The sequence below is a fragment of the Puntigrus tetrazona genome, chromosome 11, assembly GCF_018831695.1.
Source record: "Puntigrus tetrazona isolate hp1 chromosome 11, ASM1883169v1, whole genome shotgun sequence".
Classification (NCBI taxonomy): domain Eukaryota; kingdom Metazoa; phylum Chordata; class Actinopteri; order Cypriniformes; family Cyprinidae; genus Puntigrus; species Puntigrus tetrazona.
Genome location: NC_056709.1, coordinates 13630572 through 13650369, shown reverse-complemented (window position 1 = coordinate 13650369; position 19798 = coordinate 13630572). Strand labels below are relative to the sequence as shown.

Below are 19798 nucleotides of genomic sequence, written 5' to 3'. Positions count from 1 at the left end.
TCAAAAGGATTATTACAATTATCGTTTTCAATTGAATTGCATTTCAACAATTTGTGATTATATATCAATATAAATAATTACACCGCAATAATTTAATGAGAAACGGTCTTCAGGTTTTGCTTCTTAAAAACTATAATACAGCAAAGCTCACCAAAAATGTCACATTTCACCCCAAAATCTAATTTATTAAGCAAAATAATTAACTATCGACCAAATTAATTATTTTTTAAAATTTTTGTAATGTAATTAAAGTCTGCTGATATGTTTTGTATTGTGGTATCATTTTGATAACAGTTTGATAAATTAGACGGTTATTACATACAAGTGGATTAAAAACATCCTGTCTGGTCACAACGGCTCTTTAATTGAAATTAAATTAAAGCAGAACCACATAAATTCTAGTAGGAGTCGCTCAATTCTTTTTGCATTACAATAATGATATTTAATAGTGAAGCATGCTGGAAATTAAGTTTAATTAAAATAATAGCTCAATGCAAACCACCTTAAAGTTCGCGCAAAACATTAAAAATGACCAAGAAATTTGACCGTTTGTAGAAATAAAGCATCCTATCACTTGCTCAACAACGGATGCTCTGCAGCGAATGGGTGCCGTCAGAACGAGAGTCAGATAAAAACATCAGACTTGTGAAGCAAAAAAAACTGAATGTTAGTGAGATACAAATCGATCATTCGGTGCATTTTAAACTTGTCACTTCTATCTAAAATACGATTTAATAATTCACACGGCTTCCTTTGTTCAGGTCTGCTTTGGACCGCGTTTACATTTAAACAGTACGTACTTTAAACACAGTGCTTTTTAATTAGAGAAAGCAACCGAAATGAGGTTAACAACATCTTAAAAAACAACCTTTCACAAGAAGTTAACTGATGGACTGGAGTGGTGTGGATCACTTGTAGATTATTGTGATTATTCAGCTGTTCGGACTCTAATTCTGACGGCACCCATTCACCGGCGAACAAGCGATGCAGCGCCACATCTCTCCGAATCTGTTCCCGTGAAGCAAAGCAAGCGCGTTCCGGGCGGCCTGAGGGTGAGGACGTTTTCAGCTAAGTCTAATTTTCGGTTGAAGCATTCCTTTAAATGATCATATTTTAGTGTGAAATACAACCCTGGCAGATTGTGTGAGATCCCCCTCCGCTGGCCACTTCTACGGCTGCGCAATCACTAAACCAAACCTTTAGTCTCTTTTTTTTAAACAAAGTTTGTTAAATAAGAAATACAGAGCACAGAATCTTCCACTAATCCAACGACAAATGTCTCAATAAACAAAATATATAGGTGAAAAACACTGTATATAGTATTACTTTAGTAACAGACGATACGGACCATAATTAATATCCTCGACGAGACATTTTGCTATAAAACCTTTGATCCTAAACTATGTACAGTGCTAAGTCGCTTTACAGGACATATTCATAAAAATATACTGTGTGAAAAGGTGCTATTGCATTGAAACTGGAGAATAATTTACAGTAAGTATTTGTACTGTACAGTGGTTCCTTTTGTTTGCTAGCTGAGGTCAACCTCACTGCAATGATATGTAAAAGCTGGAACATTTCACCCCAAAAATAAAACTCTCTCTGTCACCGCTTTACGCATCCAACCCAGAATGCTCAAAAATATCTTTGAGATGCTCTACAAACACTCTACTGTTCACAGGCGAAATTTTCCTTTAAATAAAGAGACTAAACCAACGCGGTATAATATGAATAATATAATAAATGAGGTCCACTCAAAGCTGCAGTATGAAAGCTTGCGATTCTGAAATGTTTATAAAAATTGATAAAAGAGAGGCGGCGTGGACGGGTCTCTTTTGATGTTGTACTGTTCTACAGCACCAGGACTAAATTAAAACGCCGCTTACGCATCCCAGGATTCATCTGAAGTCGTTCTGAGATCTAAAGTTAGAAAGCGACGGACTGAGCAGAACTGCGATGGTTTCCGTGAACTCTGTGTGCACTGGATGGAGTAATTCAATCTCACGTTCAGAATGGAAAAAATCGGTTTACTAAAACACTAATAGCCTCTCGTTTTCATCAATATGATGACATTAAGGGTGTTACGTGTCCAGGCCTGAAGATGTGCTTTTTTTTTTGCTGTTAAAATGCAATAAATAAAACCGGCTGAACACGCGACTACAGTTCACCTGAAGGAGTTTGGAGAAAAAAACACCTGCATAGTACTTGAGCGGATCAAAGGGCTGCAGTGAGGCATTGTGGGATAGATACCAGCAGCAGGCTCAGCACTGTGCGTCACCTGTGGATGGGCACGCACCTGCCTCTGGATTACCTGGGAAAAAAAAAAAAAAAGAAGAAAAGAGAAAGGTTTAAATGAGCAACGCACAGATAATAACAAACACACAAAAAAAGAAATTAATATGAAAATGGCTTGCGGAAAGCAAGGAAAAACAATGCTAAATGCAAATGATATAAACATATATACATACATCAACATATATACATACATATATATACACACACACACACACACACACACACACACACAAGGGGATATATATATAAAAGGAGAGATTAAAAAAATTATCAACTAATATATACACATCCTAGGGAGACTAATATATGTATATATATATATATATATATATATATATATATATATATATATATATATATATATATATATATATATATATATATATACACATACATATATATATATATATACACACATATATATATATATATATATATATATATATATATATATATATATATGATTTAAAAATCACATTTTTGTTTTGTAGGACAAATGTGCTGGATCTGTGAATCATGAACCAAATCAGTTAAGAAGTGTTGCTATAAAACAGTTCCCGATTACATCATGATAGGAGATATTACCTGGAGCAGGCCTGGCTGCTGCGGGGGGCGTGCGGGACTCGTCGTCGTCGCTGAAGCGGATGACCGGCTGCTCGTCAGACTCCTGTCCGCTGATGCTCCGCAGCGCCAGGATACGATGGTGCAGGGCTGCGAAGAGCTGCGCCGTGTCCTTAGAGCTGGACTGAGAGATGAGACCAGACCAGTAACACAACACAGCTGCGATGGCATTTATTGGTTTAAAACTTTATTTAGCCAGTAAACTAAACTATAATCTCTTGGCCGAGACGGGCATGCAGTTACACACGAAACCAAATATAATGATTCTGCGCATTCTCACAGATATGAGGAAGACTTTGACGCCCTGCTCCTCCGTGTCCATGGCTGTTATTCTGAGACTCTTCTCACTGGCTTTATCCACTTGCATCTGAGGCCAAAGCTTGGTGTTGAGGATCACTCGAAGACTTCCCTGAGTCCGCATGACTGCAAGCCCAAGACAAATCAGTAAGCAAGAACACTACAGATGTTTCTTTCTAAATACATTTAGCCATGCTCTTTCAAAATGGGTGACTGAAAAATGAGTGTTATGCAATTTTTGCTGATATATATATATATATATATATATATATATATATATATATATATATATATATATATATATATCAGTATTAGTCCATTTTGAAACTGCTAAATTGAGCACTGAAGGTAGATGAAACAGAAGTAATAGCACCCCCTTGTGTTGGTTATAAAACCTGCAAGCCTTGTCTACATAATGAAAATGTGTTTTTAATGAATCTTGTAGAAATATTGCATGAAGCAAGCAAGCGGTATATTTTAGCTGTTGTGCATCTCAACATTTAAGTGGCCAAAATTAATTTTTAAGAAATATATATTTTATTCGGTAAAGATTATGGCCCCTTTAAAAATGTTTATAAAACGATCATAATGTTACAAATGATTCAAAATTCTAATTGTTTTCATCGTATAAGTATATTCAAACAACAAAACAGTAACATTAAAAAGTAATATTGCACAATATTACCACTTCTATTGTGGTTTTGATCAAATAAATGCAGCCCTGGAAAGCATAAGAAACTTCTTTCAGAAACATTAATAGCAGGGTATATTATACAACTTCAGAAGATGTGAAACTTATATAGACAACTTATATGTTGACATTTTTTGCTACTATTTTGATCCGACAGCATGCATGAGATCTTTTTTTGTAAATCGGAATTACATTACGATTAAATGACCATAATGTGCAGAAATGATTGCATTACCCAGTCTGGACTGTAAGGTGCCGTCATCAGCGGACGCCATGTCATTGAGCCGGAGCACTCCACATCCTCTCTCCACCCACGACTGAGACGTCATCTCAAACACAAACAGCTTGCACTGCATCTGAAAACACAGGAAAGCGGGTCATCGCCTCGTGTGTTTCTCTGAAGCAGGTCTGTACGGATCAGATGTGTGAGCTGGTCTCACCTGCAGAACATTGCTCTCAGACTCTTCTCCCGTCCTGACCTCCACTCGCTCTAATAAACACTTCTGTGGTTTGTGTGCTTCGTGTCGCGCCGCAGACTCCTCCAGGGACTCTTTCGTGTTGTCACCTACAGCGCAATTAAAACATAAGCTTCAATTATTTAGTGCAGCCGATTAAGATAAAACTGAAAAATAAAGGTAAAAAAAAGTATGTGTGCGTGTGTATATATATATATATATATATATATATATATATATATATATATATATATATATATTTATATATATATATATATATATATATATATATATATATATATATATATATATATATATATATATTAATGAATTATATTTTTATTATATTTTTAATTTTATTATATTAATAAATACACTAGAATTCATTAAATTAATAAAAAGGGACAGTTACAAAAGTTCCATTTCAAATAAATGATTTGATCTTTGATCTTTATTTTCACAAAGAAAAATGCTTTAAGATATATATATATATATATATATATATATAAAAACACAAAAATATGAAGCAAAACAACTTCAGCGACATAAAATGGTTTATATTTTAAAATACATTCAAACAGAAAACAGCATTTTTAAAATTGTACTAATATTTCACAATAATACTGTTTTTAGAATGTTTTGAATGGCACGTCTATTGCAAATCTTTAAAAAAAAATTATGTTTTTGTTTTTTTTAAATCATTAGAACATTAATTAGTTAAGATACTGTTCCATGAAGCTATTTCGTAAGTATCATACTGTAAACATATGAAAACCTTTTTTTGATTTTTGATTTGTAATATGCATTGCTACGAATCTTTATTTCTAGATTTCCTCAGTATTTAAGATTTATTTTATTTTTTTGCACCCTCAAAATCCAGATTTTTTAACTAGTTGTACCTCCCAATCCTAACAAACCACTAGATGATGTGTACATCTCAATTGGAAAAGAAAATTAACCCTTTTGACTGGTTTTGTGGTCCGGGGTCACATATATGCATGTTTTAGTCAATGTGTTAGTCAATGCCGCTTTTGTTTTGCTTGTGTAAGAAAAAAAAAAACCAAAATACACATACTCTTCTCCACGGTTTGATCATGCGAGGAGGAAATCTGGCCGAACAGGCCCATCTCTGACTGAGGCTCTTTGCTGCCCCCTGGAGGTTCAGTGCTGAGTTTTGGCATTGCCTATAAGCATGCAATACATAAACATGTCAAGAACTGTGATCTATGATAACTTGACCATGCCAAATGATGACAAACACATCAAGGTTTAGAAAGGTACTTGCTGTTTTACCAAGACGCGATCCAACATGTTCTGCCCAAAGACAAACTTCACGCTGTTGGCATTGCTGCTGTCAGGTTTTTTGCGCACTATGGGAAACAATAACGACGCCAAGAAAAGTTACAAGTTTCTGCCTGAAAAAATGCTTTTGAAATGAACATGAACGTTTCAGCTGCAGTACCTAGAAGTGATATACTGCAAAAAGTAATTTGTTTCCTCTGAATCGCCACTTTTGGAGGAGACGCCGCTGTTTTCCACCTGCAGCGAATATAATTATACTTTCAATCAACACAAAGGCAAAACACCAACCCAGAAACAAAACGATTTTTACTAAACTAAACTTCACAAAGAATTATTAGGAATTATGGGCTGGGTGATACGGGAAAATTCATTTTAAATAAATGTTATAAAAATTATAAAATAAAAATTACTCTATAAATGCATTTAAAATACAGGATAACAAATCAAATTAAAAATCATCAAGACATCTTCTTCCTAATTGCAGTTTATTGAAATAATACAATAAAAAGTGATTTATTTATTGATCTAATTGAACCGTCATTTATTTGACCAAAACAGGAATATTGTGAAATATTATTTCTAATTATTTATAATATATATATATTATATATATATATATATATATATAATTATTTATATATATATTTATAAATTATTTATTATATAATTATAATATTATAATTATTATAATAATTTAAAACAACTTTTAACTGAAATTCAAGAACTTGTGGAAACAGTGATAGAGAAGTTTTTCAAAATTCCTTGTATAATGAAATAATTTTAAAGTGACTTATTTAGTGCATTTATCTTCTCAAAGACTTACTGACCTCAAATATTAACATGACGGGTATTTATTTTTCATCTAACGCATGAGATCATTTTTATATTGCCAGCGAAAGAACTATCCTGTGAATATTCAACGTATAACCCAGCCCTAATAGGAATGAGCTAACCGAACCTTTGCTCTGTCCCTCATATTCTGCCCAAACACAAAACTGCTCTCAATCGGGGCGCCTTCAGTTTTGTCTTCCGTTTTGTGGCCAAAAGTGCTGTTGCTCCTTATCTTAAAAGAAATAACAAAAGATCGTTTAGGTTTAAAATAGTGACCAGGTTACTCATATCTTGTTCTCTTTGCTACAGTTATGTGTCAGCGCCTCAACTAGAAACACGGGGTCAGCCAAATAAGACATTCAGAACAAGATGACAAAGCACTTTCTGGAAGCCACAGCCATGTAAACTAAAACGAGACTTGTCTGGCCTTTGGACCACAGCCCATGCTGCGTTCAAACACGCTAACATTTGTCAAATATGAAAAAACACAGAGCACAAACATCACAGTGGTCTTGAGAAACATGTTCACACTTAAGCTACTCTTCAAAATTGACGTGACTCTCTTTGTTATATAACAAAATAACAAACAAAGTGGCATTTGATCGAAAAGCATTGCACAAGTACCCATCTTAAACAAAATAATACAAAAAGCACGAAAAGCGATTGCCTCCCAAAGTGCACTTAAAGGGACAGTACACCCAAAAATAAAAATTCTATCATCTTCTTTTAATCGCCCTAAATTGTTTCAAACCTATAAAAGTTTCTTTCTTCTGCTGAAAATACAGTATTTTGAAGATAGTGCTTAACCAAACGGTGATTTGCATAGTAAATTCCTTCTACTGAACATACAAGAAGATAAGAGAAAGAAATATGAACTTGAGCACGAGTACAAGATAACGATTTGGGTGAACTATCCCTTTAAGAGATTTTTGTAGATAACATGGCTAGAACATGGCTTGCTGTCAGTCACGACTTACCGACGACACATCATCATCATCATCATCATCATCATCATCATCATCATCACGAGTGCAAGCAGCAGAAGCCTCGGAGTGACGTTCACATTCGACTCCTCCGTCGGAGAGGTTCTTTGCTCCGTTTGAACCGCTGTTGCTCGTGTCTGGTGAAACAACAGACTACGGCTTTTAGTTCTGGTTCTCCTTCAGCTGATCTATTTCACGTACAATCGAGTTTTTAGTACAGGTTCATTCGCTTCTGCATCACAACGCATGCGTACACTTTCCCCGAAGCATAAACAACCACAGATTATGTTCATGCGCACGCTTTTCCCCTGAAAGTAAACAAGGCTGATTATGTCAGATTCATTAAAGCACGCATATGTGGTATGATACTCTCAAAAACGGTAAATGATGTTATTTGCGTTTTCTTTGAGCCACTGATGTCACACGGACTGGTTTAGCGATGTTTTTGGTGATGTGTTTTCAGACAGCTCTCAAAAAGATCTAAATTCGTGCTCCAAACGGGTCTCTGCTGTTAACTGTGACCATTAATGTTACAATAATGTGCAAGTAATTGTGTTCCCAGTACTCACGGTTCTGAGGGGGGGATCGAGTCGGAGGGGGCTGCAGCACTGGAGGTCGCAGGATGCTGCGCTGGGCTTCTTTGGGTTTCGGGCTGGGGACACCTGAAACGAAAAAGCAAAACATCTTTCAGGCCCTCTGAGGTCTCCCGCGCGAAAAGTTCAAATGGTGACCCTCTGTGAGATCACGCAAATAAACAATCTTATGAAAGCTCCGCAACTGGGTATTAATCAACAGACGGTTCAAAACAGCAGATGTTTGACCACTGACTCACCAGCGCTCGGAGCCTGGCCATGGATCAGAGTCGGGGGTTTCAGGCGAAACCCCACAGTTTTCTCTTCTGGGAAAAGAAAAAAGAAAGCAATAGTAGTCAACATGAAACCTAAACTTACATTACTTACTTTTCTAATGCTCTATATTAGGTCTGTGATAACTCGCCTACTTCTGAAAACAGCTTTCATTATGAATTTTGACATATTCAGCCAAATCCCAACGGAGAGACTCCACTTTTGATTTTCTCGAACTGATCATTTAACTCATAATATTCACGTCACAAAACTTACATTGTGTGGTACATGTTTGAAGCGCATAAAGAGTCTCACCAGGTTCTGAGTCAGAGTTTTCGTTTGGTGACTGGCAGAAATTGGATGGCATGAAAACATTATTCTTAGAAACTGTAAAAAGGAAAAGCAAGTGTGTCAAGAAACTGGGCCACCCAGAAGAAGTGGTATGAAAGCTGTAGCTGTTCACCAGGTGAATTACCGGAATGAGTTGGTGGAAATTGCGTAAACGAAGACGTTCTTCCTCTTTTGGCTGCAGGGCTGTAATTTCCATCTGCCGTATCAGAGTCTGTGCAGAAACAGACAGAAAACTGAGTCCAAAGTGAGGCGAGTTAAAGTTTTTTACATTTGCATACAGAGAGAGAGAGAGGGAGAGAGAGACAGAGAGAGAGAGAGAGAGAGAGACAGAGAGAGAGAGAGAGACAGAGAGAGAGAGAGAGAGACAGAGACAGAGAGAGAGACAGAGAGAGAGACAGAGAGAGAGAGAGAGAGAGACAGAGAGAGAGAGAGAGACAGAGAGAGAGAGAGAGAGAGAGAGAGAGAGAGAGAGAGAGAGAGAGAGAGAGAGAGAGAGAGAGAGAGAGAGAGAGAGACAGAGAGAGAGAGAGAGAGAGAGAGAGAGAGAGAGAGAGAGAGAGGAGAGAGAGAGAGAGAGAGAGAGAGAGAGACAGAGAGAGACAGAGAGAGAGACAGAGAGAGAGAGAGAGACAGAGAGAGAGAGACAGAGAGAGAGAGAGACAGAGAGAGAGAGAGAGAGAGAGAGAGAGAGAGAGAGAGAGAGAGAGAGAGAGAGAGAGAGAGAGAGAGAGAGAGAGAGAGAGAGAGAGAGAGAGAGAGAGAGAGAGAGAGAGAGAGAGAGAGAGAGAGAGAGAGAGAGAGAGAGAGAGAGAGAGAGAGAGAGAGAGAGAGAGAGAGAGAGAGAGAGAGAGAGAGACAGAGAGAGAGAGAGAGAGAGAGAGACAGAGAGAGAGAGAGAGAGAGAGAGAGAGAGAGAGAGAGAGAGAGAGAGAGAGAGAGAGAGAGAGAGAGAGAGAGAGAGAGAGAGAGAGAGAGAGAGAGAGAGAGACAGAGAGAGAGAGAGAGAGAGAGAGAGAGAGAGAGAGAGAGAGAGAGAGAGACAGAATTTACATATGACACACAAAAACTGTTAAACATTTCAAAGAGGTTTTTTAACCAAAATTCAAAAAGAAAACAATCCGTTACATATTTCAAAAAGAAAATGAAGCATATTTATAAGATTTCTAGGATCTGGCACAAGCACTTCTTAAATTTTAGTAACTAATTAGATTTTTTTTTTGCAAGTAATTACTTTGAATTTATTCAATCATCAAACAATTTTTAACGGGCTTAATTTTGCAATTATTAAAAAACAAAAGCAATCAAATAACTCTTTTTCTTTAAAACAAGTGATACTTTTTATTCTGATACGTCCCAAGCGTTTGCTTGTGAAATTGATCCTCAGTTGCCCGCGAAAAGACCGGAGCTCACCTTCTCCATCCTCCGTGCTGGATCCTTCTGCTGACCTCTGAGGACAGAAGCAGTGTTTTAGAGCCAGGACTGGAGTCACGCAGTAAGGAGTGAAGCGCTGCTCTTACCTTTTGTGCTTTAGCTTTCTGAAACACAAACACCGGAGGAGCAACAGCAGGTTTCTCTGCGAGTTGAAAAACAAGATGAGGTTGTCATTGAGTGAACAGAAACATGCTACAGCACCATCTCTGGAAAATAAATCCAAGACGGCGGGTGAAGCGTGAGAAATGCATCTGATTATATAGACATTAGAACTCAAACATACGTCCAAATGATAAGTATAATTAAAATAGACTATAATAATTAAAACAAACTATTTTAACCAATAGTGTGATTTGTGTATATCATGTGAGAAGGATTAATTAAACTGTGGAATAAATAATATTTTTTGAACTGCAGCCCAGTAAAAAGGCTCTTATATGTCCAATTATTTGGAAATAAAATTAACAATATAAATCGAAGCTATTTTTTGTTTTACAATGTTTTTCTGCTTGCACTTTTAGAACAGGTGCATCTTTTTCTTTGCTAATTTAATGTACATTTAATTTAATACGAAATAATAGAAATAAATAAACAGAACAATTTATTTATTTATATTACGGTTTAAAAAAATATAATGCAATGAAATGCGGTAAAATCAAGAAATTATAGTTATTGTTATGTTTACTTTATTAAATTAAATACATATTTCATAGCAAAAAACGCATGAACCACAAGCTGAATCATTTTTATCATTATTAAAAACTTTTAGTATAATTCTAAAAACATCCCTTTGTTGATCATTCAGTGGACTTCATACGGAAATACAGAAACACTTCCTTGTGTCTATTTTTATGTCGCCACGAGGAAGCCTGGGCTTACAGAGAAGTGCGGCTGTCTATAATCTCACATCGCTAGTCTAACTCGGATCATTTAATATCTACTGATGACTGTCTCAATAATATCACTTGAGAAGTGACGACGAGATCGTCTCTCATCCGTTCGCCGACGCTACTCACCGTTCTCATCCGCCATGCTGCCGTCTTATCCTCCGCAGGACGAAGTCAAGATCTTCCGTTTTCAAACATCAGAGAGAAAGCACTAAACGAAACACGGTGGCAGAAGCACAAGAAATTTGTTAAATCAAAAAAAAGACGTGACAAGACGTAGCCAAAGCGCGCACACAAACAGACGCAAAGCACCGCATTAAAGGAACAGCTCTGCAACAGTTCTAAAACGGAATATTCTTATTTACCCAACGACCTCACGTTCATTGAATCAGTCTGCGAGATCAACTCACTGATTCAATGCTCCCTCCGCAGCAGAGTACAGCTCACTGGAGGAAAGACTTTCAGTTAATGACTTCTTATAATTGTTTGTGTCTACCTTAAAGTTGTATGGTATATGTTCGTGGTCATTTTATGATAAAGGGGGAAAAGGACTCAATGCATATATATATATATATATATATATATATATATATTTATATATATATATATATATATATATATATATATATATATATATATATTTATATTTATTTATTTATTTATTTGTATTTATTTTTTATTTTATTTTAAATAAACATACAAATATCTAAATACTACAGCAACAATATATAATAATTTTTTTATTAACTGAAAAAAACTACTATCGACTTTTAAATTTAACTTTTTGTAACTTAAAATAATATACACATAACATACTGCGCTATATTATCATGAAATTAATACGATCTTAACAAGTTAGTTAGCACAAGTCTTGTATTTTATTTCGGAACTAACCGTGATTTTAACTCTGATCCGAGCTTAAACACTTCAATCAAAGCATTATTTGTGAATAATTGTGGCATGTTTCTAAACTGCAAACCCTAACATATTAAAATAACTAATAAGTTGACTCTCAACTCTAAACGATTGCAGAATGTGACACGTCCAGCCTTGTCATTAATAACTAGAAACCCTCCTACACGCTTATGAAGACAGCAGAAATAACAACTATGTCTGTAAATGATAAACCCACTTCTGGCAGACGGCATGAAGAGACACAACTGTATGTAAACATTAGTTCCGTCTCTTGACTGAGGCCGGTGCGTACAAATGCCACGATAACATTTCATAATGAAATCATCTGAAATGAGCAAAAAGCTCGGCATGCCAGCTCCAGACAGCCTCTCAAACCATATAAAGAGTCTCTGCGTTTAACAAAAAGCAATGGAAAGAGCTTAACCGGTATTTCATGCCCAAACATCTTACCCTCATCTGTCACCTCCGCCATCTTACTTCCGCTGTTTAACCATAATCCTCTGCGCGCTGCAGTGACGTCAGCGCGTAGACGTCGGCTGCGTAGCGTGCGCGAAGAGTTAAAACGTTGTGATAATTTACTAGGATTATACAACTAAATGACTACAATGCTATTTTATTTTTATATAATAAAATGTTATATATTTAAATTTTTATTTAATTATTTTTTATTTAAAACGCGTTAGCTTTTCACAAATACAGAAAAATAAATAGCACCACGGGGTCAGAATGCAGTGCAGTTAATCTTATGGCCACCAGAATGCAGTGTAAAAAAAATGTGAAATACAAAACAAACACTCACAAACTTGCTTATATTAAGAGTTGCATTCATTTAATTACAGTTCCAGCTTCAGGAATTCCCCCGAGACAGCAACAATCTACTAAAATCTGAAAAAAAATGATTATAAATACATACGAAACTAGTGCTTATTTGCATCCAAAGTACATGTTTTTAAGACACATTGGTAAATCCCTTTGCTACGTGGTACGCACAGTAGATATAAAAGTCCATAAAAGTCCTTATATTGCGGTGGTCATGTTTTAACGCTGGCGTGCTGGTCAGTCTGAGCATCTAAATCGTGGTACATCGGCTCTCTGTTCCTGTACAGACAATAGTGCTGCGCGATGAACACGACATCGAAGAACATGGACAGCAAACCCAGTCCAAACTTTGTGGGGTCTCCAAATATAAACTTCCATTTATCTGTCGAGGAAACACAAAAATTAAAACTAAAGCCCGCGTGCATCCTGGGGTCTCAGAAGCAATGCAGTAAAGCGTCTCACCGTTGTTATAGGCCTGAAGGAACATTTGAAGCAAACTGAAACTGCCCCGTGAAGTCCAGCAGCACGCTCCCCGATGCTCCATCCTCTGTGCTCTGCCTGCATGTAGTTCATATAAGCCTACAAAATAATGCAAAAAATACAAAAAATTAAATAATATCAAGCTGTAATAACCTTAAATGAAAACGTACACACAGGTTGCCATAAGTCTGGAATAATCATTTTCTATTTGTAGATTATTTTTTTTTTAAATAAGCGATTTGTTCGAGAAATCAGATTTGCGTCACGGGAATAAATTGCATTTTTAAGTATATTCTGATAAAAAAGCAAATCAAATAAATATTTTTTTATCCTTGAAATACACATTGCAAAAGCATAAAAAAAACGTAATTATTACAAACCTGGCCACCAGTGTATGTTATAACCAGCATGCACAGATCATTTAATAAACTTTGTATTCATTTAATAATTTTTGTATCTATAAAATTTGATCCTAACGTAACCATTTCATTCAGATCCGCTTGAAACGCTCTCAATCTACGGTTATAAACCACAAGTATAACAAACTGTTAGAAAGAGGAAGCGCGAGATCTATGTTTAGCGTTGCAGTGGAGCGCATCGAAGCCATTATTTTTAAAGCGATAGCTCACTCAAAATGAAAATCTGTCATTGATTGCTCGCCCTCATACCATTTCAAAGCCGTCATGACTTACTTTATTCCACCGAGTACAAATCTCCCATGACTCTCACATTTCTTTCACACGTGTGAACATTCAGACACGTTGGCTGAAGGCACATCAAGCCAGGTTTGATTCTCAAAACACTCTTAATATTTCAGCCGAAAGTAAACGCGTTGTAAAACACAGAGCCAATGTAATAAAACATAGTTTGCCTTAGTCTTCACGCGCTTTCCTTTGTAGGAAAAACACATCTGATAAACATTTCCCTTTTTGATTTCACTGGAACAAGGAAGTAATCTGATCTGCATTTCTTCACGTCAGGCTTGGAATGACATTAGGCTGAGTAAATGATAACACATGCACTTGGTGGTGTGAAGGAGCGAGTGCTGTACCTGAGGGATGTACTTCACTAGTGTGACACCCAGTTTAATGTAAGAGAAGTAGTACAGATAATCCAGCCAGGAGATCTTCTGAGCCACAGCAACAAACAGGGAGACAAACGCAAAGGTCCAGCCAATCGCTAACAGCACAATGGCCGCTTTGGAAACCTTTTGCCCTCCTCTCTGTATAAAAAAAATTAAGAAATATTATATATCCAAATATATATATATATATATATATACAGTGGCAAGAAAAGTATGTGAACCTTTTGGAATTTCATAGTTTTCTGAATAAATTTGTCATAAAATTTTATCTGATCTTCATCTAATTCATTGGTATTGACAAACACAATGTGTCTAAAAGTAATAACACAAAAAAGTCTGATCTTTCTTGTCTTTATTGAACACAATCATTCAACATTCAAAATGGCAGTGGAAAAAGTAAGTGAAACGTTAGAATTAATAACTGGTTGACCCCTGGCAGCAATAACCTCAACCAAACGCTTCCTGTAGCTGTGGATCAGACCTGCACATCGCAGAGGAGGAATTTTAGGCCATTCTTCCTGGCAGAACTGCTTTAGCTCTGTCATATTCTTTGGACGTCTCATGTGTATGGCCCTCTTCAAGTCAATCCATAGCATCTCTATTGGGTTGAGGTCTGGGCTCTGACTTGGCCACCCAAAGGCAGATTTTGTTTTTCTGAAGCCATTCTGTTGTGGACTTGCTCCGTGTTTTGGGTCGTTGTCCTGTTGCATCACCCACTTTCTACACAGTTTCAGCTGATGTACAGACATTCTCACATTATCCTGAAGAATTGTCTGATATACTTGGGAATTCCTCTTCCCTCAATGATTGCAAGCTGGCCAGGCCCTGATGCAGCAAAGCAGGCCCAAATCATGATGCTTTCTCCACCATACTTTACAGATGGGATGATGTTTTCATGACGATATGCCATGCCCTTTCTACGCCAGATGTAGTGCTGTGTGTTTTTTCCAAATAGTTCAATCTTAGTTTCATCAGTCCACAAAACATTTTGCCAATACCGCTGTGGAGTGTCAATGTGCTCTTTTGTAAACTTAAGGCATGCAGCAATGTTCTTTTTAGTAAGCAGCGGTGTCCTGCCGTGGATACCCTGCTTGTTCAGTGTTTTACGTATTGTAGACTCATGAACAGATATGTTAGCAAGTTCCAATGATGCCTGCAAACCTTTGGCTGTCATTCGGGGTTGTTTCTTTACCTCATTGATGAGTGTTCGTTGTGCTCTTGGTGTCATTTTGACGGGGCGCCCACTTCTAGGTAGAGTAGCAACAGTCCCAAATTGTCTCCATTTGTAGATTGTTTGCCTAACTGTAGACTGGTGAATTTCTAAAGTCTTTGAAATAACTTTGTAACCCTTGCCAGCTTCATGTAAATCAACAATTCTTGATCGTAGGTCCTCTGAAAGCTCTTTTTGGCGAGGCATGGCTCACATAATCATGTTCTTCTTGTGCAGAGCAAACTCCAAAGGTTTGAGGGGTTTTTATCAGTCAAAGTAGCTGTAGTCCACACCTCCAAACTTATTATCTTAACAAGACTCCAGGTGTGTTCAATTAGCTGTTTTGAGGTCATTAACTCAAGGTTTCACTTACTTTTTTCACTGCCATTTTGAATGTTGAATGATTGTGTTCAATAAAGACAAGAAAGATCAGAATTTTTTTGTGTTATTACTTTTAGACACATTGTGTTTGTCAATACCAATGAATTAGATGAAGATCAGATAAAATTTATGACAAATTTATTCAGAAAACCATGAAATTCCAAAAGGTTCACATACTTTTTCTTGCCACTGTATATATATATATATATATATATATATATATATCCAAATATATATATATCCAAATATATATATATCCAAATATATATATATCCAAATATATATATATATATATATATATATATATACACACAGTCATGTGAAAAAATTAGGACACCCTTTGAAAGCATGTGGTTTTATTGTAACATTTTTAATAAATGGTTATTTCATCTCAATTTCAACAATACAGCGAGATTAAAGTAATCAAACTAAACAATGAAAACTGAAGAAAAGTCTTTTCAAGATCTTCTGTACATGTCATTCTACAAAATGCCTATTCTAACTGAGGAAAAAGATAGGACACCCTCACATGTATTCCCTCTTAAATTGGCTCAGATCTCACACAGGTACATCACACCAGGTGCACATAATTAGTAGATCGTTACTCTGCATGTTGAATGAGGCTTGCCCTATTTAAACCTCAGACATTTAGTTTGGTGTGCTCTGACTGTTGAAGTGAGAGTGAGCACCATGGTGAGAGCAAAAGAGCTGTCAGAGGACTTTAGAAAAAGATTGTAGCAGCCTATGAGTCTGGGAAGGGATTTAAAAAGATCTCAAAAGATTTTGAAATCAGCCATTCCACTGTCCGGAAGATAGTCTACAAGTGGAGGGCTTTCAAAACAACTGCCAACATGCCCAGGACTGGTCGCCCCAGCAAGATCACCCCAAGAGCAGACCGCAAGATGCTAAAAGAGGTCTCCAAAAACCCTAAAGTGTCATCTCGAGAACTACAGCAGGCTCTGGTTACTGTTGATGTAGAAGTACATGCCTCTACAATCAGAAAGAGACTGTACAAGTTTAACTTGCATGGGAGGTGTGCAAGGAGGAAACCTTTGCTTTCCAACAGAAACATCAAGGCCAGACTGACATTTGACAAAGACCAGGACTTCTGGAATAATGTTCTTTGGACAGATGAGTCCAAAATTGAATTATTTGGACACAAGAGCAGAGGACATGTTTGGCGTAAACCAAACACAGCATTACAAGAAAAGAACCTCATACCAACTGTGAAGCATGGAGGTGGAAGTGTCATGGTTTGGGGCTGCTTTGCTGCAGCAGGACCTGGTCAGCTCACCATCATAGAATCCCCCATGAATTCTACTGTGTATCAGAAGGTGCTTGAAGAACATGTGAGACCATCAGTTAGAAAATTAAAGCTGAAGCGGAACTTGACCATGCAACATGACAATGACCCAAAACATACTAGTAAATCAACCAAAGATTGGCTGAAAAAGAAGAAATGGAGAGTCCTGGAATGGCCAAGTCAAAGTCCAGATTTGAATCCCATTGAGATGCTGTGGGTGACTTGAAAGGGCTGTCTGTGCAAGAAACCCCTCAAACATCTCACAGCTGGAAAAGTTCTGCATTGAGGAGTGGGGTAAAATTTCCTCAGACCGATGTCGGAGACTGGTAGATGGCTACAAGAACCGTCTCACTGCCGTTATTTCAGCCAAAGGAGGTAACACTCGCTATTAGGGGCAAGGGTGTCCTATCTTTTTCCTCAGTTAGAATAGGCATTTTTGTAGAATGACATGTACAGAAGATCTTAAAGACTTTTCTTCAGTTTTCATTGTTTAGTTTGATTACTTTAATCTCTCTGTATTGTTGAGATGAAGATGAAATAACCATTTATTAAAAATATTACAATAAAACCACATGCTTTCAAAGGGTGTCCTAATTTTTTCACATGACTGTATGTATGTATATGTGTGTTCAAAAAACAAATGCATTTAGGAAACAATGCAATTTCCTTCTCTTAACTTTCATTTTATATATTATATATTTAAAAAAATAAATAAAAAAAATATTTTAGAATGCAATAAGAAATTAGACTTTTAAAAATTAAAACCTGTTACATACTACTTATTACTTTATTTGTCAGATGTTATTTATTACAAATGTACTACTATTCAAAAGTTTGGGATCAGTAGAATTGAAACAACATATTTATAATGCTCTCCAAAACCATACATTTTGTAAAATAATCTTGATTCTTTAGGAATCATTCTTACATGCTGATTTGCTACTTAAAAACATTTCTTATTATTATTAATGTTAAATATTTTTGTAGAAGTGATTTTATTTTCAGGATTCTTAGATGACTTAAAAAAATTTAACAATTTTTTTTTGTCATTTAATTCTGAATACTGAATGCTGAATAAAATAATTATTTTTAAATTTCTTAAATCTTACTGACCCCATACATTAATTTTATATACATAAATAATAATAAATAAATAAATATTATATAAAATAAATATATATATACATGTGTGTGTGTGTATATGTATATATATATATATATATATATATATATATATATATATATATACACACACACACACACACACACATATATATTTATTTAATTGTATTTTTATTTATTTATTTTTTAAGTGTATGTGTGAAGATGATTTACCTCATAAATGGCACACTGGCAGACATAGACAAGAGTGAGAAGTAATGCATGAAGGCTAAAGAAGACATCATTAGCATCGACAGGAATGACCCCGCTTGGATCTTTCTTCAAGAACTCCTCCTATAAATAAACCATTCATCATCTCCATTAAATATAATCTCTATCACACGTCCGACAAAAGCTAAAGGCGGTCGCTCACCGCTTTAATCCAGCCTAGCATTAAATTAGTCCTTTAAATGCGTGATGTTTCTACGGACCACTGTGAATGTCGACTAAATCTGGACCAAATAACTGCGACCGAAAGCCGCCGGCGCACACACCTGTATATACGGCACCCCAGAACAGGCCGATGTTGAACACGCTGTAGCGGAAGAACCCAGTCAGGTTGAGAGCGAGGAAATCAAAACTGAGGCCCACCACGCTACGACACAAAAATACAAGTTATTCATTGGCTTTCGCTCACGCTGGGTCCCAAATCCTGGAGCCTCAAAGATCCTCTCGCACCTTCGCCGTTTCCAGTTCTCGCACGCTCATGGTAGAAATCCACACAGACCAGGCCAGGAAATAAATCCAGCCGATGATCTGGTTGATGATCAGGAGGATGTTGCTTCTGACAATCAGGAACCTGATTCGGGTTCAAAGCTGGAAAAAACGGACCTAACCGTTAATCTCATTTGTTAGCACACATCTAAAATAAAGCCTGACATCGAAATATTAACCGACTGTATTATTAATATTTTATTATTTAATATTTTCACCCAGTTCAATCTAAATGGGCAAGTGCTGGCGTGGACAAGAAACTTTTTATTTATTCAATATTGCCTTTTGCGTTCTCGCGCAGGTCGCGAACCTCCTTAAATGTACTGGCACGATGGTTTTAAGTAGTTCGCCTATTGCTCCGAACCGGTTTGAAATCCCCTTAATTAAAAATTTTAATAAGTACGGCTTTTGCGAGGTCAAGGTTAAAGTTAAAGTGCATGCCACAAAAAAATGTAACTTTAGAAAGGATGCATGAGTCTAAACTGAAAGGTTTTAAGAGAGCGTCGCATGCTGTTTAATCGGTGACGGATTAAGAAAATGTAGCTTACAACACACTTTTTTATGCGAGTGTCATTGCTGGAAAGGTAAGCGGTCACCTGACCAACCCCTTTTGCCTGCACTTCAAAAGATACAGATGAGTTTCCGGCTGGCACCACAACCTGCTCGTGAGGAGAGAGGACAAACATGATTATTAAGCGTCGCTTCATTCGACGGCAATGCATGTATGTTTGAGCTGTGCCAC

The 19798-nt window shown here is 36.6% G+C and overlaps 1 protein-coding gene and 1 pseudogene across 1 annotated transcript; both read right to left on the bottom strand.

Annotated features, from left to right (window-relative positions):
* Window positions 1–1679: 1679 nt before the first annotated feature.
* LOC122353909 (ran-binding protein 3-like) lies at window positions 1680–11418 on the bottom strand. Its single transcript, XM_043251816.1, is given in 19 exon segments — window positions 1680–2311; window positions 2881–3040; window positions 3197–3339; window positions 4140–4260; window positions 4345–4469; window positions 5435–5543; window positions 5653–5721; window positions 5723–5729; window positions 5822–5898; window positions 6620–6724; window positions 7470–7612; window positions 8045–8137; window positions 8308–8373; window positions 8636–8707; window positions 8796–8882; window positions 10082–10118; window positions 10189–10244; window positions 11119–11200; window positions 11355–11418. Coding segments are annotated over 18 exon segments (1536 nt in total). The 5' UTR covers window positions 11135–11200; window positions 11355–11418; the 3' UTR covers window positions 1680–2261.
* A 1293-nt stretch (window positions 11419–12711) lies between these two features.
* On the bottom strand, window positions 12712–19792 carry LOC122353922 (annotated as a pseudogene).
* Window positions 19793–19798: the final 6 nt, after the last annotated feature.